The 26,003-nt window shown below is 37.6% G+C and overlaps 1 protein-coding gene across 1 annotated transcript in view; it reads left to right on the forward strand.

Moving 5' to 3' along the window:
* nbas (NBAS subunit of NRZ tethering complex) overlaps positions 1 to 26,003 on the forward strand; it is a 241,803-nt gene that overhangs the window by 91,037 nt on the left and 124,763 nt on the right. The window contains exons 32-39 of the mRNA XM_038276549.1: positions 3,269 to 3,381; positions 9,031 to 9,144; positions 13,772 to 13,885; positions 16,784 to 16,941; positions 20,051 to 20,134; positions 21,319 to 21,468; positions 21,817 to 21,930; positions 23,012 to 23,135. Of these exons, the coding sequence (XP_038132477.1) occupies positions 3,269 to 3,381; positions 9,031 to 9,144; positions 13,772 to 13,885; positions 16,784 to 16,941; positions 20,051 to 20,134; positions 21,319 to 21,468; positions 21,817 to 21,930; positions 23,012 to 23,135 (971 nt within the window). The remainder of the gene's footprint in view (positions 1 to 3,268; positions 3,382 to 9,030; positions 9,145 to 13,771; positions 13,886 to 16,783; positions 16,942 to 20,050; positions 20,135 to 21,318; positions 21,469 to 21,816; positions 21,931 to 23,011; positions 23,136 to 26,003) is intronic.

Here is a 26,003-nt window from a genome sequence, read left to right on the forward strand (position 1 = left end):
TCAGCTATAGGCATATTTTACGATCTCTATACTCTCTATACTCCAGTTAACGATTAGTTGATTACTAAATTAGTTGACAATTATTTCAATAATTGATAAATCTGATAACTGATTTAATTGTTTCAGATCTAGCTGAAACAATTAAATCAGTTAATCAGATTTATCGATTATTTCAATGATCGATAAATCTGATTAACTGTTTCAGCCCTAGCTGAAACAATTAATGGTTTTAATTTCTTTCTGTATCCCCTCCAAAAAAACAGAAGCAAAACAAACAGTAACTGCATCGCTGTCTGCTTTCATTTTATTCTCCGTTTCGTGTTACTTGAAGGTTTAGTATTTGTGTCTCTGCTGGATTTAGATCTTAGAGGGGGCCGGTGGATGTCTAATCTCTCTGTCTGTTCCTGGTGGGGAAGTGGGACAGTAATTGGGTCGTCATTCATTTATAGTAACTAATATGGAGGCCCCCCTCCACAAACCCGGACAGCATCATCCATCGTAACTCTTCCTGCCGTGTGAGCATGTGCTGCTGTGCACACGTGTGTTTGTTTGGTATAAAGAAAAGACATAAAGAAGGCATGCACAATAACTGTGTGGATAACAATGGCCTGTGACTCTAAGATAAAAAAAAAGCTGTCCAAAGTATATCTCTATATCTTGGGAGTTTTTGGATTGACAGAAATCTTTATCATAAAATTAACCGCTTCATTTTTAATTGTGGGACAATTAAAGTTTTCAGCTAAAACGCAATTAATTAAAAAGCTAATGAAACTATGTAAAAATCTCATTTGTACTGTGTTTTGGCTCCACAACAAAACACCCTTGATGTGTTTGATCAGTGTGGGTAGAGTTTACTTCCCTGTGTGTCTTATTGATAAAAACCAAGAATCCCTTTTTCAATGTCAAATTGAATGACAGGATGGAAACCAGGCTTTCTCTATTTATTTTAAGATGGCTTGTTCTTTTTCATTTTGTTTAATCTGTATTGTACAGATCAAACAAATGACTGTTATGTTGTAGATAAAAGACAGAGCTGTTGAGACCTGCTGCACAAGAAGCCTCAACAACCATTAAGAGGAGTTTCAGCAAAGGGTTCCTGTCGTTTGAGAAAACTCTTTATTTGTCTTAAAAGAGGAATAAAAGACATTGGAAGACAATGCAAACCAAAGTATGCAGCATTATACATCTTTGTTTGATGCAAAGAAATAAATCTTCTTGTTTCTGTGTTTCGGAGATAAATTTTATAAAGTTGAAAATATTAAATTAGTTAAATATTTTCAAATACATTTAGCAAAATCTCTGTTGTTTTTGCCTTTGCTGTGCACACACTTCCATATCCTTCACAACCCGAGTTTATAATCTTCATGTCACTTTTTTGGAATTTTCCATTTGCTGATCTGCAGCTTTTTTCCTTCCTCTTATCCTCACCAGGACAAACCTCTTCTTCCTTGCAGAAAATCATTGCCGTGCTTAAAGAGCAGGCAAAGCTTTGTGGAGTGTGCAATCTACTCAATGCTTAGCTGCAGTGTTTGTTTAGGATATTTTGGTCTCATTATGCTTTATTGGGTGAAGTGCGGCACATATTCCAAGGGCAAACCAATCCTCTCCGCGGTTTGCAGATGTAAAATCTGTATCTTAAGCTTTGGGATTTAGGTTAAATTTATTTCTTTGCCTTGTGTTTTTGTGTTGAAGACCTTTGGATGTATTTAATAAACTAATAAAATGCCAGTTTATATAAATAAACTGACATTTTTTTCTCTCTCACTCAGAAATTCAGCACACTGTTTTCTATTCTGAGTGCTGTGCTGCATAATCCCCTAAAGGATAATGAGTGGGGATTGTATTCCAAGAGAAACCTCCGCTGTTGTGGATCTATCAAATTAGTCTAGACTTTGTAGAGAAATCCATTTTAGAAGCCTCATCACATCTCTGGTCACACTGCTGAACTCCGTAAACTTCAAGCTTAATATTTTTAACTGGTAACTGAAATGAGGCAAATCAATTTTTTTTTCTTTAGGTTTAATCAGTTTTTGTTGTTAAAATGAATAGAAAACAGATGATGTCCTCATATGGTGAGAACCTTGAGTAAAAAATGTTATTTTTTAATAGGTTAAAAACAGAGCTAAGGAAAAACAGCGTTATTTATTCTTCATGCTGCCTCTAAAGTAATAACCTATTGATTGTTGCTGTCATAGTAAGGTACTCTTTAATATTTCTTGGCTGGCGATATCTTAATGCAGAAGACTGGCAGAGAATTAATGCCATGAAATTCAGTTGCAGTTTTTTAAGAGCTTATTATGATGGACATTTGACTTTTTCCCCCATTCCTTTCTTAAATTAACACATCATAAGCCGATGCTAGCTGATAAATACTCGGGCTATTGAACATAGTCACCCCTCTCACTACAACACGATCCCGCCGCTCAAAACACTCAAACCACCTCCTCCTCGCCAAGACTAAGCCAAGCACCATGGGCGATCGTGCCTTCCGCTCTGGCGCTCCTCGCACCTGAAATGCCCTCCTTGATCATCTGAGGGAACCACAGACTATTCAGACTGTTAAAAAAGGATTAACAACATTTCTTTTTAGCAGTTCGTATGACTTTTAACATTTTACAATTATGCTATTGATCTTATTCATAAGTGTTTTAAAGCGATTTTCAGTTTTAAATTTTGATTTTACCCTTCTATGATGATTTTACCTGTAGCACTTTGAGATTTTTTCTTAAATGTAAAGTGCATAACTAATAAAATTTATCATCATTATTATTATTATTATTATTATTATTATTATTATTAAGGATCTTGCTACCTTTTTAGAGCATAAGCGCACTGCTCTAACCAGTAGACCAACACTCCTCTTACCTTCACTGGCCAACCAGTAGTGAGCTGGTTTTAAGAAGGAAGATAAACTTGCTAATAAAAAAAAAGCTTTAAAACCTGTTTTAGAATATTGCAAATCAGCTTGAAGATGATTTAAAGGATAATAAAAAAAAGCTTGTACTAAAGTCTCAATATTAAATGTCACAATAAAATGTACGATATAGAAAAACCTAGAAATGTACGTAATAAGACAGAAAAAACATTTAGTTTCACAGCAGCTTTGTTTTTTTGGGTTGTGCTCCTTTACTTTAGACTGATGTGTGCGTTATTTTTTATGTATTCTAAAAATCGTAGCCATCCTTTGCCTTTAAAGCAGGAGAACATTTAAGTGATCTGATTTATTATAAATAATTTTCATGCTAATAATTGCCGGGGTCTTCTTTAGGGCGTGTCTCCAACTCATCACTGACTGTCCTCCAGCCATCCAGGAAGAACTGGACCTCATCAATGCTCTCAGTCAGCTGGAAGACTTCAGTGTTTGTATTCTTCCACTTCAAGGTGATACACAATTTGCATTTCCTTTAAACATCCTTAGCTGCAAACCATCTAAAATGTTGACCTTTCTCCCTTCATGCATCATCCTTCCATATGCTGCCTCTATATCTGCCTCTGTATTTACATGTATGGTTATTTATGGAGCGGGTGTTGACAGCCTAATTAGGATCAAAGTCTTATATCTATGGGAAAATTCACTCAGTGTTTTTGAAATGCCTGCTTCAGATGTGATCCTGATCAATCTGTATATCCCTCTGCACCAGTTATTTTAGGTTGTCAAGGAATCCCTTCAGTTAAATAAAGCAATACAAGCAGAGTAACACTGTCTAGTTTAGAATTAGTGTTGCGTCGATTCCATTTTTCGGCCCCGATACCGCTACCTGGGTGTGCAGTATCGGCTGATACCATATCGATACCATCTGTTTGAAATTGATGTGTGTGGTTTATATATGAAGAACTGCATGCTACTTGGATGTAAAATAATTGCCATCATTGTTTTGTCAAGCTGCTGCCTACATTCTGGCAGGAAAAAGACTAACACAAACTGAATCCAATATAACTTTTTATTGCCTACCAGGAGTGGGTGACAATAGTTGAATAAACTTTTGGCTCTCAAAATGGTATCGTTGCTCTATTTGTTGGTACTCACCGATACCAACACCACCATTTTAGTGCAGTATTGGGCCCCACCTAATACTGGTGTCAGTGCAACACTATTTATAATTAAAGATCAAGAACTCAACATTTTTAGACTTTTTTCTAAACCAGGATGTTAATGAATTAATACTCTTTTTAACGTGTTTGATTTACACACACATCAGCTTGCTATCACAGCAAATCTGGTCTCTGCATCATCTTTATTCATCATCTCAGGCTGATGAACTTCAACCACTGTGCGTAGGATTACTGTTGCATGACCCAATGTAGTCAAGCTTCACTTGTCAGGCCAGTGGCATCCCTTTTAGTTCCAGAGGGGAATACAGAGGCCTTCATGGGTGACCCTATCTTTGCATTCAAAAGAAAAATGCTCAGCTATCTTTGTTGCAACTCACTGTGATGTATGGCAGTGAAGAGGCTCTAAGTTAATAAATTGCTGTATGAGTTACTGCAAAGCCAGGATGGTGTGGATTTGGGCAGTATATTGCACTGCCAGTGACGTGCGGTCAGGGGAGGCAGGTGAGGCAGTGCCTCACCAGCCATCATGGAAAGAAAGAAAATATATAATCATAAAGTAATTTAAATTGTTATATTCATCCGGTGGTTTGTACTAAAAAATATTAATTTTTCATGTAGCTTCACCAATTTCGATTTTTATTTGTTCAAAATCGCTGAATTTTCTTATTTTCCCATTCAAATGCTTGGAAGCGATGCCGGTGAGGCAGCAGCGAGCTCTGCCTCACCTTGGATTGCGCAACCCCTGGCTCTGCGCTGGCTGCAAAGCGGAGAGAGCATGTTGCTGTACGGCGTCAATAAAATGGTTTAAACAAATGTAATATGTGAACTTATTTCTAATAATTTGGCTTATGTATATAATGTACAGAGCTTTTTGTCACCAACTGTGTTTGTGTAACGTGTTTCGTGTAATGAGCGATTATAAACGGCAGAGAACAAGTTCGAGGTGAGGCAGGCAGTTCTCTTGCCTCATGGCAGGGGGTGCTCAAGAGACTGAAAACATAAGGCAGGAACAGGACGGATCAAGGAAGGCTTTCTTCCCTGGCAGTGATCTCCATTGAGACAGAGAGACTTTTAAAACTGAAGGAAGATAAGGAGGACTTCTATTCATTTATAAGTAAAGGTAAGACAGTAATAACATTTATTTTGTTTTGTTTTTTAAGGAAATGTGTGTTTTGTGAGCTACAGTTTGTATGTGTAAGGATGCAGAAGTGAAACATAACCTGTAAACTGCTGTCAATCTATGCATCTATTTGCAAATCTGATTCTGATGACGTCAGTGCCTCACCAGCTATGAACCTCACCGCACGTCACTGTGCACTGCATGTCTGTTGGTAATGTAAATCTGGTTGGTTTGAATTATAAATAGAGATTTAAAGAGGTGTGTTTACTACCTGGTAGTTTTTCACATTATGTCCACAAACTTGAATTTTATAGGGAAACGATCAGACAAATCAAATGCAAAAAAGAATAATGCTTGGTTTTAGTTTTTTGTCTAAAAATTATTGTAAAGGAAGTATTTTTTTCTGTAATCAGTACTGTTTTTTTTTCTTTTTAATCACTTCTTGATTATGATCTACACTGTGCTTCTCTCACATAAAATCATAAGCAACATTGTAGCTTGAGTTTGTTGCTGGACAAAATATTCAAAGGGAGGTTGGTAGATTTGGGAGCCACTGTAGATAATGAAATGACTTGTACCGATTAAGTGCACTACTTTCAGTATTTGGACCTTTGCTGATGTTTTTCCTCCTTATAAGCTGTTAGCACAGCTAAATGCTTTAGACCTGTTGTCAGACTAAATGTGCTTCTTTCAGTAAAGTGCTCGCAATTTCTGATAATCGTGTAAATAGGAGCAGCACCTGTTCCTCTTATTGCCCGTTTTTATTCACTACAGAATGACCTATTTTTGCTGAATAAAGGACTACAATGTATGATGAAATAGCTGAGGTTAGGTTAACTTAATTTGATAACCAAAAGTTCTCCTGCTTTTTTCTTCTCTTATTCTTCTTATTAGCATTAAACCCTAAACATTGAAAGAGGCTGTTGTAACCTTTCCTACGGCTCCTAAACTATTGCTATAGTGGAAGGCTAATGTAATCTCTCCTTCACCTAAAACAGCAAGGCTGAGTTTGAGAAGAACCTGGTAGGCTTCTTACAGTAAGGGAAATAAGTATTTAAAAACCCTGCTATTTTGCAAGTTCTTCCACCTAGACAACATGTAGGGGGCTGGAATTGTCATAGGTGCTTGTTGACTGTGAGAGACTAATCTAAAAGAAACCCAAAAATCACAATATATGATTTTTTAAAACTTTTTATCTGTGTGATACAGCTGAAAATAAGTATTTGAACACCTATCAAATAGAATTCTGCCCCTCAAAGACCTGTTAGTCTTCCTTCAAAATGTCCTCCTCCACTCCATCTATTATCCTAAATTAGATGCACCTGAGGTTGTTAGCTACGTAAGACACCTGTCCACCCCATACAATCAGTAGGAATCCAACTAATAACATGGCCAAGACCAAAGAGCTGTCCAAAAAAAAAATCTACAGGCAAAATTTTTCACCTCCACAAGCTAAACAGTCCCACGGACTGGGGCTCCGTGCAAGATCTCACCTCGTGGGGTCTCGATGATCCTAATAAAGGTGGGAAATCAGCCCAGGACTAAACAGGAGGAGCTGGTCAATGACCTGAAAAGATGTGGGACCGTTATTTCCAAGGTTACTGTTGGTAATAAACTAAAATGTCATGGTTTGAAATCATACATGGCACGGAAGGCTCCCCTGCTTAAACCAGCACATTTCAAGGCAGGTCCTAAGTTTGCCAATGACCATTTGAATAATCCAGAGGAATCATGGGAGAAAGTCATGTGGTCAGAGAGACCAAAATAGAACTTTCTGGTCATAATTCCACTAACCGTGTTTGCAGGAAGAAGAATTCCAAGAACACTATCTCTACTGTGAAGCAAGGGGGTGGTAGTATCATGGTTTCAGGGTGTTTTTCTGCACTTAGGACAGGGTGACTGCACTGTATTACGGAGACGATGACCGTGACCATGTATTGCAAGATTTTGTGGAAAAACCTCCTTCCCTGAGTTAGAGGATTGCAGATGGGTCGAGGTTGGGTCTTCCGACATGACAGTGACTCAAAGCCCACAGCCAGGATAACCAAGAAGTGGCTCTGGAAGAAGCATATCGAGGTTCTGTCGTGGCATGGCCAGTCTCCAGACCCAAACGCAATAGAGAACCTTTGGAGGGAGCTCAAACTAAGTGTATCTAAGCAACAGCCCAGAAACCTGACTGATGTAGAGAAGATCTGTGTGAACCAAGAAAGTTTGACCTGTGGAAATGCAAACAAAGGCTACTGTATCAAATATTAACATTGATTTTCTCAGGTGTTCAAATCCATTTTTTGCAGCTCTATCATAAAAAAAAGTTAAAACAAATTATATAATTAAAATAGCAGGTTGTTCAAATACTTATTTTCCTCACTGTAGTAGAACACAACACAATTGCAATAAAGACAAAACTCAGCATCATTTATTTGGCATGTGGATTAGTGATTGTCTGAGGTCCATTTTTACTGCTCTGTTTTCCCCTCTGTGCCCTTGGGTTGTTTAAGGACACAGAGTCACTGTACTTCTCACCAATACAAAAATATTAGCAAATTATTTTTTTCTCACAAGGTAAAAGTCATTTCCCTGCTATATTACAATGGTTTGTAACATAAACACACGAAAGTATGAAGCTGAAGCATTTGAACATTTGTAATCCATCTCGAGCTTTTTATCCTGCAGCCGATCTACAGAGCCTAAGGTGATGCCTCGTACACACCCCCCCTCCCCAGAATTCCCTCTAGGCCTCGCCCAAAGTGATGCCAACTTTTAAAGATCCTCCGAGGGGAGCAAATAATTCTTGCTGAGTTTCTAAACTTGACATTTCTTATGTTCCGGTGCAGGGTTGAAGAAATGTGCAAATGGAGTTGGGGAATTTGTGCATCTTGAATTAAGTAAAGTTCAACTTGTGCCTTGTGCATACAAATATTTAAACTAGAAAATGAACATTAAATATAGAGTTTAATTTTTTTCTTTTATTTTTTAGACATAACATGAGGAATTTATTCTTTGCTGAAATATGAATTAAAGTTTTAAAAGGAACTCGAAAAAAAGCTTACTTGTCAAGAAATGGGTGGTTATAAAACATATGTTTCTTATATTTTATTTAACCTGTTTAACATCTTGAAAGACAAGGATTACAAGGATTCCTCTAACAGCTTAATTACTGTTAGACATGCTCCAAACACAGAGACAGAGATAGAAATTGACTTTTTTTTTACCTTGATGGAATTTGCTCGATGGGAGCAATTTGTTTTTTATTCATCAAATGCATGGATGCCTGCAGCTTTAACCCTTTGCTGTCTCCTAAAAATACCAACTAACAACATGAACTTTGTGATCTTATTCTAGTTTAACAAAAATCAGATAAGATGAGGGACATTTGCTTTAAAGCATAAAAGGGGATTATCTTCCACTTGTTAATTATCTGTAAGACTGTGAGCTTTTAAAGAACAGAACACCATTTTCCTGTCTTTTATATATTATCTCTAGATTAAAAAAAAATCTGCTTCGGAAAGCATATCTGGTGTACGGCTTGTGTAGGTGTGTATTTATTAGCTGTTAGCCTCAAATTTATCATTTAAATCATGTAATAGGAGTCTTCTGTCTCCTTGTTCAAACAGTCATGAAAAAAAACAACAATATACAGAAAACACTATTATTGATGATTTGGATTTTTCCTTATGTGAATTTTTGTCTGTTTTTTGCTGTTATATCCCACCTTATTTTCCTGACATGTTCACAGCAGGTGCTTCATTATTCATTTGGCATAATTTCCACTTATCAGATCAGCAACTGTAACTTGCCTCAGATAAAGTGTTGTAATTTGTAACCACCTCCTATGTTTCTTTCTTTCCCTCCTCCAGTGCGGCTGCGATCGAACCGTTTGTCTCTTATTGAAGAGTGCATCGCCCAGTGCTCCACAGCCTACAAACAATCTGCCACTCTGCTTAATCTGGCCTCACTTCTCAGGGTGTCAGGTACATGCAAAATAACCTCTAAAGAATTTTCCTTTTGTTTTTGGAACTTTATCATGTTGACTGATGGTCATGGAGGTATGTAAAGTCTGAGGAAGAAGGCAGCCCTGTTCTGATTTTTCTTTTGAAATGATGTGGAAGAACCCCTAGAGACTCTGACCTAGATGCACAACGATGCATGCATGGGTGCTAATGCAAGGCTACTGATAGTTTCAACACAACAGAGGAACAAGATGAATGCTGCAGTTTTTAAGCAAAGATCGATTCCAGAGCCTGCCTTACAAAAGAAACATTTGCTTCCATAAACCTGATCTTAAATGGTTTCTAAATCTTTTTCTGCACTCACATCTTACAGTTTTGCTTGTCAGAGACGGAATCTATGCGATTAGGTCTTTGCACCAACATTTTTTGCTTTAGATTGTTTGCTTAAAACTGCTTCCTTTTGGGTATTATTTTGTAGAAAGTCTTGATTTTTCTCTTAGTTAGGGGAAAGTTCCTTGTAGCATATTATATTATAATCTTCTCTTTGAATGACCTTGAGCTTTATGTTTTATCAGGTTAAAGCCACAAACTTGAGAGGAATTATTCATACATCTTTTTCTTATCATACCAATCAAATTCTCAAACTTGTTGCTTGCACTTATACTGTATTATCATACCTCTTAATATCCAGTTCAATCAATTACTATCAGAAAGTACCTATTAAACAGCCACCTTTATGATGGATAATTACAGCTGTTCTGTGAAAACCTCCGTGTTTTGCTAAACCTTAGGGAACAAGCAACATCATGAAAACAAAGAAAGCAGATGCTTATAACGATTCTTGGAGAACATCATACAGAGTTAAGTCCTTTATCCAGAATTATAAACGGCTTTAGGCCCACATACAAAACTACAAAGATATGGCTTCCTAGGCCTGTCGCGATAATCAATAAATCAATTAATCGCACAATAGATAAAAACTATCCACGTCATTTAATTTATCGGGTATATATCGTCTCTGCCTGTGTTTTTCTCTGTCTATTGATGACGCTGGATGACAAGGCTTTACTCCAGTGCTATCCACTGACCTCTCCCCTTCCTCATTTTTTAGCAAGGGAATAAATGAGGAGGGAGGAGGAGTAGACTATCGTATCAGGGACGTAGTCAGCACGCATTATTTTGTACTTCTGCGGCTTTAGAGCCCCGTGAGGAGTTAGAGGAGTTAGCGAGGAAAAAAAACAAAAAAAAACACATCTTATGTTGGGAGGAAAAACTCGAAATGGAACTGGTTTGAAAGCCGAACGCAACAGCCGCAGTGTGGGAGTATTTCGGATTCAAACCAAATGACAGAGGCGAACCGCTGAACCTATGCGAGCCAGTATGTCGCATTTGTCATGAAACGGTAGCAACTAAGAGCAGCAATACAACCAACCTACACATGCACCTAGAGCACAACCACCCAGCAAAGTTTCTCCAGCTGGGGACAAAAAGTACAAGCGGTGGCCCGCCTGCGTCTTTAAGTTGACGACAATCCACCATCACTGAAGCAATTAATCGACAGGCAGCATACAAAAAGGACGGCGCAAAGTGACGCGCGCTCACAGACAGCGTAGTTCATTTAATTGCTAAAAAAAGATAGACTTGAAAAGCCTATCTTTTTTAAAATCTAATGATATACAGACTTCATCATCTGTACTCTTTTGGTTGAATGTAGTTTTTATTTCCACTTTGGTTTTATCTTTTGTTTAGTTTTTATAAAAGTGTATTTTTAGTTTACAGAGACTGAGAGTCAATTTGATTTTTATTTCTCGCTTTTATATTGTTAACCAGTTCCAGTGTTAAGTGTTCTGTTGAAAATAAAGTGTGTTTATCTTTGGCAGGAAATCGCATGCATTATTATGTCATTTCCATTAAATCAGTGTAAAAATGGTCTGTGAAAATCCAATTTTTTTTTTTTACATCTGCTTTGGCCTGTTTTTATCCTCACATATTGACATTTATTAGGTTTTATAGCATTAACACTCTTCACTGGGGTGTTGAATCAGCATTCATCTTTTAATTCCAGTAGGGGAATTCCCCCCTTTAAGTTAAATAATTTATGATTCGTCTTGAACTTTCTTGTGTGGAAATGTTTGCTGCAGAGCTGTTATCACTGCAGCACTGACCAAATCGACCAGCAATGCCAGCAGTTCAATGCATTAAGGGGGAGATGCATTCAACTGCAATTTGTGGAAATCCATTTCATTTAACCTTGAAGTTAGCATTGCAACCTTTTTCTACTCGAAACCTTGATTCCAAGAGTGGAAAAAAGTAAACTTTGACTTTACTGATGGACCTATAGCAGAGGGTGTTTTTTTTCCCTTTTTTTTTTTTCTTCTGTGGAAGAACAGTTTCGGCCTTCTGTTGCTCCAAAGTCAAATGTTCTCCCTGTCAAAAAACAAGCTTTGACTCTTCTTGTGTGCTGTATCTGTCCCTCCTGCTTTCGTCTTATCACTTTTCCTGCGCCTGTGAGCCTGTCCCTCTGTCCTCTAGCTCAGAGACTTGCCATCAGCAAAAGGAAACCTGCTAACTGGCCTTGTGGCATTTCTGTGTCTGTACCCCTCACAGTTTGTCAGCAGGAACCTCTCCCTGTGTGGTTTCAGAGGAGGGAAAAAGAAGGGAGATGAGAGGAGGAATAAACATTTTTTTAAATAAATAAATGCAGTAGGGATCCTTTTGAAGGGTGCATAGCTCCAGGGCTTTGTGGTGAATATTTAATGCAGGTATCACCAACACACAAGGTAAAAATACAGAAATGCTTCGTAGATCATTCAGTATGTGCCGTAAAGAATATATGAAAGAATCAGTAATAACTAATGAAACATTCTGTATTATTCTGACTTTTATTTGTTATTTGCATTTTTTGGGGGACTGTCTATATAACATTTCCCAACCTTTTTATCTCAGCCTTTGATTGGTCCGTTGGTGAGAGAGGAACAGATATTGATCAGATTATCAACATTTTTAATTCTGATGAGCTTAAAGCAAATGTTAGGAGCAGTTTGTGTTTAAAACAACAGAAGCTGATGGTTGCTTTGCCCAGATACAAGCAGTCCTCTATATTAAGGTCTTGACAGCCTTTGAAGACACCCTCTCACCATTCATCCAGAAGATATTTGACAAATACATCTCACCCTCTATGTGTAAACATCTCATCTCTAACCGTCACTCACTCTTCACACTCACATAAAGCACAGCTGAAGACCAGCAAATTTCTTCATTCCAGTGTCTTAATCCAGTTTGTTCAGGAGCTGCGTTTCTGTCCATGTCCCTTTTCACCCCCCCCCCCCCATTTGTTTATCCTGCTGACAGAGGAATCAAAGGCTCCCCTTGATCTTAACATGTCACCTTGTTCTCACCTTTATTAAGATATTAAACTTAAATAATATTTTGTAGTTTAGTGATATAGCATCCTGACTGACTGCAAAATTGTATATCCCTAATTACACTGAAGGGATGAATTGACAGAAGTAGGCATAGATGCATCCATAATAAAATGCGCAGAGCCAGAACCCATCCGGGCACTTTGACCGTACCTGCCTTGATGCGTACTAAGCATTGGAACATAACTTGGGCCACCATTAGTAAGTAAATTAATACAAAAGTATCTACAACTATATATATTAATAAATATTTAAACATTTGCCTGGAGCTCTGATTGTCTACTGTAGATCACTTATGGTACCTAGGAACCAACCTTTCCCAGGTGTTGGTCCTTCAGTCGGCTAATCTTAAAGTTCCCTTCCCGAGGAAGTGCTTGTCATCTTCTGCTCTGCCATTATTCAGATGTATTTTGCAAATCCATCACAGTGCTGTGGCTCATCCACAAAGCAGGACAGCACCAAACGACAACAAACAATCAGGTCTTCAGAAAGAATCACTGGGGCTGAATTTTCTTCCATCCAGGACCTGTACAGTACTTGCCTACGGTCAGGAAAGGGGCAGCTAACATTTCTGCAAACCCCTCACATTCTGGACACAAACTGTTTCATCTTTTAACCTGCAGTTGGTACCACAGGGAGCTTTTTGCTAAATCTGTTCACCACAGTGAGAGCTTCTTCCCTGCAGGTTGTCAATTTGTTTAAAACAATGAGAACGTTTTAAGCCTGAGTAGTAAGCTACTCTGCTGCAAAAGAAACAAGCACATCGGGATGACCACAACCTGCCTTTCTTTTCTTAATTTCTTTAAAATAATAAAGGCTCAACATACACATATATGTACATTCACATGTACATATTCTTTATCCTTTATTTCCTGTTAAGTACATATATTTATGCTTTGTGTGAATGCTGTTACTGCTTGAATCTATTGAATTGTTTGCACTCACATTGTTCGCCAATAAAGCAGATTTTCTGTACATACAACTTAGAGTTGTGTTTTCCTGAAAAATATGGTTTGTTTTTTTCAGCTATATATTGACTCAGAATTGCTGAAAATTCTAGCCTCACTTACATTTTTTATAAAGATATCCAGTATAATGAATCCTTCCTCCTCAGTTATGCATATTTTCTAACCATATAACTACCTTTAAATCCTAAGAACATTTAAATTAATGTGTTAATATGTTCCATGTTTCTGTGCCTCCTTAAATAAATACTTTTTGTTCAGGAGACGACGAAGGGAAGCGAAAAGGCCAAGTGCTGACCTTGCTGGCAGAGCAAGCACTCAAATGCCTGGACTTCAAAGCTTCTTACATCCACTGTCAGGACCTCATGGCTGCAGGTTTGTAGTTAAAAGAACTGTGAGCCAGTGTGCATAGAGAGACCTGAAAAAAAAAACGTGACACATTCACTTCAAAGTAATGTTTCTCTCCCTATTTAAGTTAAAAAATAATATTAAAGAGATCCCAAAAAATGAATGTTTTTTTTTTTTTTTTGCCATATTATTTTGTATGACAAGACAACAACCAAATAAAAAACATTGTAGATATCAAATTGACTGGTAATTATAATGGCAGCAACTTTCTTTACGAGAATGGAAATCCTAGAGTTCAGAATAAAAAAAAAAATATATTAATGTTTATGAAAGAGGAGCTAAATCCAGGCTTATTTTTTTTCTACTCTGGATTTTAGACATTTTAACAAGTACAAATTAGATCCTAAACTCATTTAGCCTTTTCTAATTGAGTTTATTGTAACAATTATGTTATTCTCAACCTTTCTGAAAAACAATCAGATGCACTGGTGCAAATTATGTCGCCACAGATTGGAGACAAATCACTTCATACTGGAATTCTGATGGACTTTATTCTGTAGTTGCCATGAGAATGGGATTTGCCATATTGTTCTGAGGTTTGATCTGAGGTTTGATGGGGGAGATGATTATGGTTAAGAGCTATTTTTCTAGCCAACGACCTTAGTTCTATTAAAATAAGTTCTCAATGGTCTTTTATATATATATATATATATATATATATATATATATATATATATATAGGTCAATTTTATGTCACTATTTTTGTAGAAACAGTTTTATGATGACATTTTCCTGTTGGAGGATACTGTATGCAACAGTGCAACAACCAAGTTCACCAAGTTGGAGTGAAGACTGTGAGCCATGCTTTTCACTCAACATTAGGGTCTAAACTCATAGATTTTTTCATTTATGTATATATCTATATATTTATTTTAGAATAATCCTTTTTTTTAACACTGGTTTGTTTTTAATTCCAAAATGTTATTTTCTGATTCTTAAGCCACACGTGTTAAACTAATGTTTAAAGAATGATTAAAATTTGCTAAAGGTCTCTACTCTGTCACACACTACTCAAACATAGTACTGTACTTTAATATCTCTGTCCTTAAAAGTTTAACTTGATCAGAAACATTTTCTTAAAATGGTTCATCAGTGTTAGTGTCCTGTTAGAGATCACCTTTTCCAAACAAAGTAAAGGTAGAGCTTTAGTTTAATAATAGAGTAATTTATCCTCAAGGCATGTACTTCCAGTTGCATTGCAAAATTAACTCAAGGTTTTAATTATAGTTTTACATATTGGAAAATACTTAAGTAAAAAAAAAAACTGATAGTTAATGTATGATTGATTTGTATTTAGTTGTAAGACATTTTGCAAACTCAGATGAAACACCTGGGGATGTTAGACTTGAAAAGCAGGAAAGTTAAATTGAAAGGAATCCTTGTTTATCGGCATTTTGTGTCAATCAAACATTTGCACACATAATAGGCTTTTTTTTTTTACACGTTAAGGTATTCATAGCTTATTAATAGGAGTGTTAACGTTTTTCCCCCGTTCCTTTTAAGAAATGGCACTCTTATGCTCTTATTCAAAATAACAAAATTTAAAGCTGTTATTTTTCTCTGTCTGCTCAAAGAAAAAAAGTAGTGCTGTCAATCGATTAAATTTTTTTAATCGCGATTAATCGCATCAATGCCTGAGTTAACTCGCGATTAATCGCATTTTAATCGCAAATTTTTTTTCTGATTGAAAATCATTTAAATACTCTCGATGACATACAAAAAATACATACAGGCTAGGTTTGTGCCAATGTTCTTTTTTTTAAATGAGAACAGGTCACAGATACTGATTTATGCCATAGAAACATATGGCAAGAAGATGGGGAGGCATGTAGCAAAAAATTACAAATATGTAGCCAAAAAAAAGGCCCTGAAAACAGGCTGATGTAAAAGACAGTCTTTACAGTTAATACAGTCTTTTGAACAAAGACAAGCATTTTACCCTACTGCTATAAAATGTAGTACAGTTAACATTAGATGTTAATTAACCAAGATAATAATGAACAATTTTCAATCAATACATCAAAATCAATAGACCGACATCACTAGATGGAGGTAGTCTATGAAAGTTACTTTTCAGACTCTTAACAAAAATGAGAACACAGACACACCCACCCACACACACACACGATACCGACCTGTGACAGCAAGAGTGCCGTAGCAGATTCCATTTCCCCTCAGTAATCTGTTTTCTCAGCGTATTTCAGGTTGCTACTAGTTACCAGACACTCAACTTGTTTGTTGGTGGTGGGGCTTAAAGAAAAGGCACTAGCGTCACTCAGTGTATGAGCGTCTTTTTCCCTTGAGGAGCTCTCCGCTCTTGAAGCCTATGAGAAATGCATAGACTGGGGGAAAATAGCCCCGCCTTCCCGCAGGCTGCAGCGGGATGTACTTGGAAAATTGTACCATAAAACCACATAGCGTTAATCTCACGTTAAAAAAATTATCGCCGTTAAAATGGCCTCGCGTTAACGCGATAATAACGCGATAATTTTGACAGCACTAAAAAAAAGCAATTATTGATCTGACTTTAAATAACCAGTGAGGTTCACAGGGATTGACATTTCTTAGTAGATTTAAAAAATGTGTTTTCATTTAACAAGACTTTCTTTGAGTCTTACCCTCCTGACTAATAAGGCGACGGTACAGAAAAACAGATCAGACTCTTGAGTATATTTATGAAAGCAGAGAAAACAGTTTCATAGTTTTTTCAATAACCTAGTCAAGGTGACATATGTTGTTTGAATGGGAAGAAGTTCATGAAGATAGAAATGAAACCATCATTGAGTGTTTTTTTTTATCTGATATTACACTGGTTCAACTAAATGTATCTCTCTTCCTTTTTCCCCTCATTTTGTGTTACCCCAGGTTACAGTGCGGCATGGGAGGCGTGCAGTTTGCTCGGTCAGAGTGAGGGTTACAGAGACCTGCAGGCACGACAAGAATTGTTAGCCTTTGCCTTGACGCATTGTCCCCCAGACAGCATCCACAGCCTCCTTGCTGCCTCCAGTGACTTGCAAACACAGGTTTTGTTTATGTTCTTATAAAATAAGTATTGTACTTCTTAATGACGTATAGTTACTGATTTAATATTTTTATCATAAGTCTCTTTCAAAGGTAGAAAGTTCATTTTATAATAGTATTTATTTGATACATTAGCACAAAGTAGCATATGATTATGCAGTGAAGGAAAAACCATTTTATTAAAATAGAGTTGTGTTTTAAAATATCTCAAAATTATCATAAGCAGCTGCAATTTGCTTCTCTGACTCAATAATTGGTGTTCAGAAGGTTTAAAAAAATGTAAGACTTTGGTCCACACAGGAGGAGATTAAACCATTTTTTCTTTGTGTTTTGATGCAGATCCATTCTAAGTATTGCAAGTATACTTTGAGTATTTCTGTCCTTTCTCTTTATCTTAGTTTTTAGGTAAAGTTTTTTTGTTATTGATTGTTTCATAACTGCAGCTTCAAGTTATTATTTATATTAACTGGATTCCTGCTTCTGTTCATTTGATCTCATTGAGACTTTGTTGGAGTTAATCAGTTATGAAAGGTTCATATTTTTTGTTGTTTTTTTCTCATCTGGCTCAAAGGAAGTTAAGCTTTAAGATATATAATTACGCAACCCAACTCCAGTCAGAGATTTATCAAACATTGCAATAACTCATTTATTTTTCCTTATTTAGAGTATTTCTTATTGCTTAGATTCCAGCCTTGTCAAAAAAGTAGCCCCTAAACATCCAGAAAAGCTATTTAAACTTTTGAAATGTGCTATTTCAAAACCATCTGCAACTGGCTTTCTGAGTTGTTTGTCTTGTTTCTATTTTTGGGGGGTTGCAAGGAAAAGTGCACGCTCAGTTAGGCTCAGGTTAGACACCTGTCTTGACCGTTCAGCGGCTTTCGCTCTCCCAAGAAATCCTTTCTTTGTTGGAGCTGAGCTGAAAGTACAGGTCTGTACACTTCAGAACGCCTCCTGGTGCTTTAGGCAGGCGTCACAGTATAAGCACAGCAGTGACCCACTTATATTGGCAGCTGTATATTCATATAGCATCACGTTGACTAGCTATATTTGACAGACGAGGTCTATGTTTTCTTTCTCCAGCTAGAATGCAGTTAGTTTGTCAGCTGTTTATGGAATCTTGTTTTAAAGCTTGACAGACATTTCTGCATATGCAAATCAGAATCACTGTTTCTCCTCTCGGTTTTTACTGATAGCTTAACTTTTGTTGTCAAACACTGCAGTTTATTGGTATGTGTAAGGAGTTTCATATTAAAACACCTTTCCTCCTGGAGTGTATATTGCAGCAAAGTTTTCTTCTAATTTTTTCATGATTTTCCGTAACTGATAATGAATTTAACCATCATATTCTTTCATTTCCCTCCGTGGCCTTCAAGGCTTTGTCTGTGTATCCTTTAACTAATAGGAAATATCTCTCATCATTGTCACTTTAAAGATAAGGCAGATGAAGTTTAATTATAAAGTACATTTCAGTAGCACACAAAGTTACTGTAAACATAACTTTGTTTAGAAAGCACAGTGAGACGCCAATCTTAACAAATACTTTTTTAATGTTTATCTAAATTGCGAAGGTTTTCACGCTTTTACAGTTTGAAGCATAAGAACTAAAACAACGGACAGCAGCATTGTGGATCAGCTGCAGCTGTCTGATCAACCTTTTAGGCAGACCTGTGTAGACATCATTGATCAATACTTTAAGCTGGAGATGTTAACTTATGGAAGGCTGACTTCCTTCTTTATGTTGATCTGAGAGGTCTGAGTCTATTACTACAACCAGAATGGAAGCCTGATGGTGGTTTATAGCTGCAATGACTGAAGTTGTGTGCCAACTTTTAAATACTCTCACTTTGGTCCAAAAAATTAGGATTTCAGTTTTGTTTTAAAGACTTTTTGGCAAATCCATGCATTATTTCCATCTATGCATGTACCCACAGCTTGAATTTGTTCATTTTCACCTGATGACATTGTAATATAGGGTGTCATACTTATAGTTAAGCTAACTGATGTTGTTTAATAAGATATTGGTCAGGGGAAGCACATAGAAATTGAATAGGAGGAGCCCTAAGGTAGACCCTGGGGGAACGCCTCATTGTCTCTCATGTAATTAAGTGAGATTTAAACCTGTTCAGTGCCAGAAAGTAAGACCTAATGTTCCAAGTACTTTTTAATAAAATAATCAATTTTGAATGCTGCACTAACGTCCAAAGACTTATTGAAGAGGAGTAAAAAAATGGTCAATCAGTGTTAGTGTCCTGTTAGGAGATCATCAAGGAAATAAAAAAATAAATAAGAAGAAAAGAAGACTAATGACATTTGGTGGGATGATCTGATGGGACTTACAGCAAGATACTCTGAGCCAAGATTTAGTCTCCATCACTAATAGGTTAAAAGGAGGATGGTGTGAAGACTGTGAGAAAGAGGATTGAAAGGAGGTAGGTAGGGATGAGTAACACTGGACGTCAGGATGGGGTAGGCAAGGTAGGGGTAAGCAATGAAGAAGGTAGTTCTTGGATGGAAGATTGAGAATGACAAAGGATGTTGGGGTGAAAGAAAGAAATAGGGGATAAGGGACACTGAGATGAGAGGTTGGAAAGAAAGAAAAAGGATTTTTGGAATAAAGGTAGGGGTAAGGAAGGTAGGACTGAGGGATAAAGGAAGTAGGAGGTAGGAATGAAAGATTCACTGGGATGGAATAAGAAATGAAGGAGATAAGGATGTGGAATAATGAAGGCGGTGAAGGGGAAAGGGGATAAACATTTGAGGTTAATTGAAGGTGTCGTCGAAAGGAAGAAAGTGCTGAACAGGAGGGCAGAGTATACAAGAGACTGCTGAGTAATTATAGGTGTGGTTGAGAAGTGGCCCTTCTACCAAACCCAGGTGAAGACATTAACTGCATTTGTTCAGCTGGTCACATTTTACCCTCAATTAACTCCTGCAGCAATCTGCTTTCAGTAGTTTGTAGTTAAACTATTTTTTTCTCTTTGCTGCATATTTGTAATTGTACTTGTTTCTAATCCTTATTTTATTATATTTACTGACAATCATTGTGATTATACAGTATTACAAATGATCTAATTTAAGCTATATATTTTTCCCATGCTGTTTATTCTGCAGGTGCTATACCAAGCTGTTAATTATCAAATTGAGCCTGCCAATAGTGAGACCAGACGAGAAGTTGTAAAGGCAGATAATCTAAAGGTTTGAGTCTTTTTATTCTTTTAATGATCTTGCCGTATGTGATGATATAATCCCTGTCTGAGTCGGTTGCTTGAGTATACCCAGTCGAACTATATTTTTTACCTTTTGTTAGGTGTGTGTGTTTTCCTGCTTCTTAATATTTGATGAGTTTTAAACCCAATGTTAAGGTCTGCTTAGGTCCCTTGGTTAATTTATGTCCCTTTCTTCTTCTTTTCAGAACTCCTATCTTTACAATGCCTTGAGTGGGTGTTAATGTTTCATGACTTGAACTGCATGCTCATTTTATGTGATGATGGGAAAACTTCTGAAGCTTTCTATTGTCATTTTATTGTTGCACTGATGTCACAGTTTTTCACTTGACCTGAGGATGTCTGTTTAGATTATTAAAACTTTGTTCTTGTACTTGCTAAACAAAATATAGACAAGGGGACAAAAATATTTCAATCCGGCCCACTGCCAGTCTAAATGGGGCTATAAGAACATGTGGGCATAACACAGAAAAGTGAAACTAAACATTGCATTTGGATCAATAGTCTGAAATATACATAAATACAGTTCATTTTGTTTAGACGTATATCATATTTGAGATGTATCCTTGCTGCACTTATTATATTTCAGGATAGTCGACTATTTTTTTTAAAACAGTTCCTTTATATTCAGGCTGCAAATTCTTTCATTACATCAGCATCAGATGGTTTATCAGAAGAAAAAGTTGTTTAAGGTCTCCCCATGGCATCTCAGTCAGATTTCCTGACTATTGTGTGTCTAAGTTAGTTTCTTATCTGAACAGGCCATACAACTCTGTTTAAGAAATGTTTGCCTACTTCATGTTGTAAGACAGGTTCTTTTTAGCCCATTTCATTGGCTTTTGTAGGTCAGGGTGTAATCTGGCCTGGTTGTCAAAAGTAACAATAGTCAGAACATGTGGTGTATGCTAATTAATTCATGATTAAGAAGGCATTTTTATTTGTATAAAAGCTTTTGTGGAGTTTAGATTTTCTCTTGAGTCATGCCCACCTCAGCAGCAGGAAAAAACTCTGATTTTATGAGTTTGAAAACCAAAGTCAGTAGTATCAAAAGCTCATTCTCTCATGCAAAGTGATTCTTAATCATTAAGCCCTTCTTATCATTGGAGAAATTCTCTTCTACACCTTTGCTTTCTCTTGTTTACCTTTTGGCTGCAGGCCGGCTCAGCTGGAGACCTTCTCCACAGAACAACAGCGAAGACCATGGAGGTGCTGACCTCTACAGGATTGACCACCAAAGCTGTGCTGACTGCGGTCAGTGACCACCGTTGGTGGAAGGAGTCCCTCAATTACCTCCGTCCCCTTCAGGTATCAACACTTTTTCATTATTGAATGAACTGGTCTGTAATGTAAACATTTTAAAGGTGCAGACACAAACTTTCACTTCTTTTTTAGTCAGTGCTCCTTTAAAACCATTAAACACCAAAAACAAAAGTAGTTTATCTGTAGTGAAATATTGACTCTTCTATCAAATATTCATAATCTTGCTGTTCTGTGGAACAGAATGCCATTTGGGTAGCTGGGGGTGTATGGTGCCCATGTGGCCACAATCCTCTAAAAAATAAAAAAAATGCTTGGACATGAGCTGTGACGGTGCTGGATGACTGTGCTGTGGACCTGCTCTAAAAGTTTAATGATGTTTTGATGGTTCTTCAGGGTCATGGTGCAGGAGCTGCTGACAAGGAAGGGCTGTATGAAAACTCCAACCTGGAGCGCCAAGGCTGCAGCCCTTTCTATCAGGAGCTCATTGAGGATCCCTATGTAGACCTGGTGAGTGGCCATGACTCATGATTTTCCACTGCAGGCCATATTCTCAAATTGCAAAAAAAAAAAAATATGCTTGAGTGGACTTCTGACTCAGGGCGTTTAATTTGATTTCTTTTCTCCATCATGAGTTATACATTCTTTCACAAACTGTGTTGAGACAAAATGAATATTGATTTCGCTCTAAGTAATTATGATGCCAAAAGCACTTTGGAAGCACTAACATAAGGGGAAGCAGCTTATTTTTAAGATGGATATTATGTTAGTCAGCAAAATTCAAGATGACTTAAAGATAAAAAAGCTGAACTGCACTGCATATTAACCAGAAGAGGAAAGGTGAATGAAAAAAATCCATATAAAAAGAATGTTGAAGGACTTATGGGAATAGAAAAGTGGAAAAGTAAGCTGACCTCTATCCTTAGAAAATGGTCGCCCTGGGCTATGGCAGTGTTTTTTACTCACAGACACAAATCATATGGATAAGTGGACATGAGGAGAAACGGCAAAGACGGATACATCACCTCTCATGACACTTTAATAGGCCTCTCCAAATCCCTTCTTTCACTTCATCTACAATGTGATCCATCTTCTATCATCCATCTAACAATAATTGCTCCCTATGTCCATCTCTCTGACTGATCAATATGGTCATTTCTTTTACCATACAACTTGTATTGAAATCTAAAAGCGTAAGGAAAGAGGCTGATTGAGGGAGAAAGAGACAAATGCACATAGACAGAAAGATGAATAGAGTGTTAAAGACGGACAGGAAGCGTTCAGTATAATAGCGATTGCTCGGAGGCAGTGGGAGGAGAAACTTCATTGTTCACTACTGAGACACTTGAGAAACAGCTTGCCACACAGAAATCCTATAAAGCTATCATAAGGCCTTCTGGATAGGAATTTTTGTTCAGCTCTAATGTTGATTTCTCTGCTTCATCTCTCATCTGTCTTAACTCAGAGGGAGTGAAGATGTTCAGTCATCTTAATCACATTTCCATATTTTCTTTTCTAGTCTAGCCATCTGCAAGGATTTACTTGCTATAACCCTACATACTTCATCACTCTCTCCTCTCTTGTCTCTTAGAGTCAAGATGTTTACTCATCCTGCAAAGAAATGCCTCAGGAGAACTTCGCAGAGGTTTTGCTGAGGACTGGGAAGTTGGCTGAGGCCAAAACAGAAGGAAAAACCTTGTTTCCTGCAACAGAAGGTAAGCAGGGAGGACCAGAGTCCATGGTGGAATGACTAATTTCCAAATGGTGAACTTATAAACAGCTTCTGTTTGGCCATTTTTTGGAGTTTTTTTTCTTCTTATAGTTATGCCTCTACTAAACCCAAACCATTCATATGTAAATTATATTCAGTATCAAGCCTCTTTGATTTGCAGAAGTCTCTTCCAACTGTCCAGCAAATCCTTCTTCCAAGTTTAGGTCTAGCATATTTAAGCTTACGTATATACATGGATTAATTTTTTTATTTCAGAAGTGGGGATGGACACAAGTATTTTTAATATAACTCATATACAAGTTAAACGCTTTTTCTAGTAGTACTTCTTTGTTTGTTTCCTCCTTTTTCTCTTGCATCCCTGCTATCCGTCTCCTCATAAAATGTATGGATGCATGACATGAACAACTGGACAATTTGGGGTACACAAATTCATTTGTTTAATAAAAACAAATAGGTTCTTGAAAGCTTTCTTATTCAGAGGAGTATCTTGAAGTGGATCTGCTGCTTTATGGATGCAGTGAAGGGGTTTTAGCAGGGACGTTACACCGTTCTTTGAATGTAACTTACACTTTCATTCTTACATCTGTTTTTCAGACATCCTGGCTGAGACTCTAATAACTAAACAGACAAACACCTGCACGCACATGAGACCAATTCAAATATTCATGTAAATAATAAATCTGATATTAAAATGCTCCTAGATTACATTACAAAAGTAAAGAACAAATGCACAACTTAAAGTAGCAGATTCCCTCACCGCCTGTTTGCAGACCCACGTTCTTCTCCAAGGCCATGAGGACACAGAGACATAGAACTTCAGAAGCACTGTGACCGTCCAATAACAGACCACATTTAGTGACACATGTGGTTTTCCTCTTGGTCCGAGTGCACGACAAGTGTTGGTGTACTGTAGCATAACATTGTTTTTTGGACAATACCCTTTAATTCCAACATAATATTCAAGTCCTTCTAAAAGAAAACTTTGATCAACTGGATCGATTGCAGCACGGAGATCCAGCAGGACGAGCACAGATACAAGTCCATTATCTGAGGCCATGAAAATATCATTAGTGACTTTCACTAGAGCTGTTTTAGTGCTATGATGAGCTCTAAAGCAGACTAAAAATCTATATTTATATTGCTGTGTATGTATAAGTATATATAATTATTTTGAAATATTTCATAGTAAATGTCATAATTTATTTGTGAAATAAAAAAATGCAGTTTTGAAATAATTTATTTAAGGAAAGAAACGGTCTATACCCAAACTGGGCTTGTTTGGGGAAAGTATTGCCCACATAAAGCTTATCACCTATTGCAACAAACTTGGCAAAAACAAACCATCATTTAGCTTTTTCTAAATTGGAGCCACACTGAGCAACCATAGATCTTCCATAGGTGTTTTGTTTAGTTGTAACTGGCAACAAACCTCCTTCTGTTTTCTGCCTGAGCGTGTCATACTTTGACAAACATACACTATATTGCCAAAAGTATTTGCTCACCCATCCAAATTATTGGAATCAGGTGTTCCAATCACTTCCATGGCCACAGGTGTATAAATTCAAGCACCTAGGCATGCAGACTGTTTTTACAAACATTTGTGAAAGAATGGGTCGCTCTCAGGAGCTCAGTGAATTCCAGCGTGGAACTGTGATAGGATGCCACCTGTGCAACAAATCCAGTCGTGAAATTTCCTCGCTCCTAAATATTCCACAGTCAACTGTCAGCTGTATTATAAGAAAATGGAAGTGTTTGGGAACGACAGCAACTCAGCCACGAAGTGGTAGGCCACGTAAACTGACGGAGCGGGGTCAGCGGATGCTGAAGCGCATAGTGCGAAGAGGTCGCCAACTTTCTGCAGAGTCAATCACTACAGACCTCCAAACTTCATGTGGCCTTCAGATTAGCTCAAGAACAGTGCGCAGAGAGCTTCATGGAATGGGTTTCCATGGTCGAGCAGCTGCATCCAAGCCATACATCACCAAGTGCAATGCAAAGCGTCGGATGCGGTGGTGTAAAGCACGCCGCCACTGGACTCTAGAGCAGTGGAGACGCGTTCTCTGGAGTGACGAATCGCGCTTCTCCATCTGGCAATCTGATGGACGGGTCTGGGTTTGGCGGTTGCCAGGAGAACGGTACTTGTCTGACTGCATTGTGCCAAGTGTAAAGTTTGGTGGAGGGGGGATTATGGTGTGGGGTTGTTTTTCAGGAGCTGGGCTTGGCCCCTTAGTTCCAGTGAAAGGAACTCTGAATGCTTCAGCATACCAAGACATTTTGGACAATTCCATGCTCCCAACTTTGTGGGAACAGTTTGGAGCTGGCCCCTTCCTCTTCCAACATGACTGTGCACCAGTGCACAAAGCAAGGTCCATAAAGACATGGATGACAGAGTCTGGTGTGGATGAACTTGACTGGCCTGCACAGAGTCCTGACCTCAACCCGATAGAACACCTTTGGGATGAATTAGAGCGGAGACTGAGAGCCAGGCCTTCTCGTCCAACATCAGTGTGCGACCTCACAAATGCGCTTCTGGAAGAATGGTCAAAAATTCCCATAAACACACTCCTAAACCTTGTGGACAGCCTTCCCAGAAGAGTTGAAGCTGTTCTAGCTGCAAAGGGTGGACCGACGTCATATTGAACCCTATGGATTAGGAACGGGATGTCACTTAAGCTCATATGTGAGTCAAGGCAGGTGAGCAAATACTTTTGGCAATATAGTGTATATCACACATATCGTTTCTAGTCAGAAAAAAACATTTTTGTCAAGTTAAGATTATTTTCTATTTAAATCCCCCAAAAGTATAAATAATTAAGGGCTAAAGGGTTTAAAATCAACTCTCAGTTGTCTT

This window comes from Cyprinodon tularosa, unplaced genomic scaffold (genome assembly GCF_016077235.1).
Source record: "Cyprinodon tularosa strain WSP-4 unplaced genomic scaffold, ASM1607723v1 ctg125, whole genome shotgun sequence".
NCBI classification, from domain to species: Eukaryota; Metazoa; Chordata; class Actinopteri; order Cyprinodontiformes; family Cyprinodontidae; genus Cyprinodon; species Cyprinodon tularosa.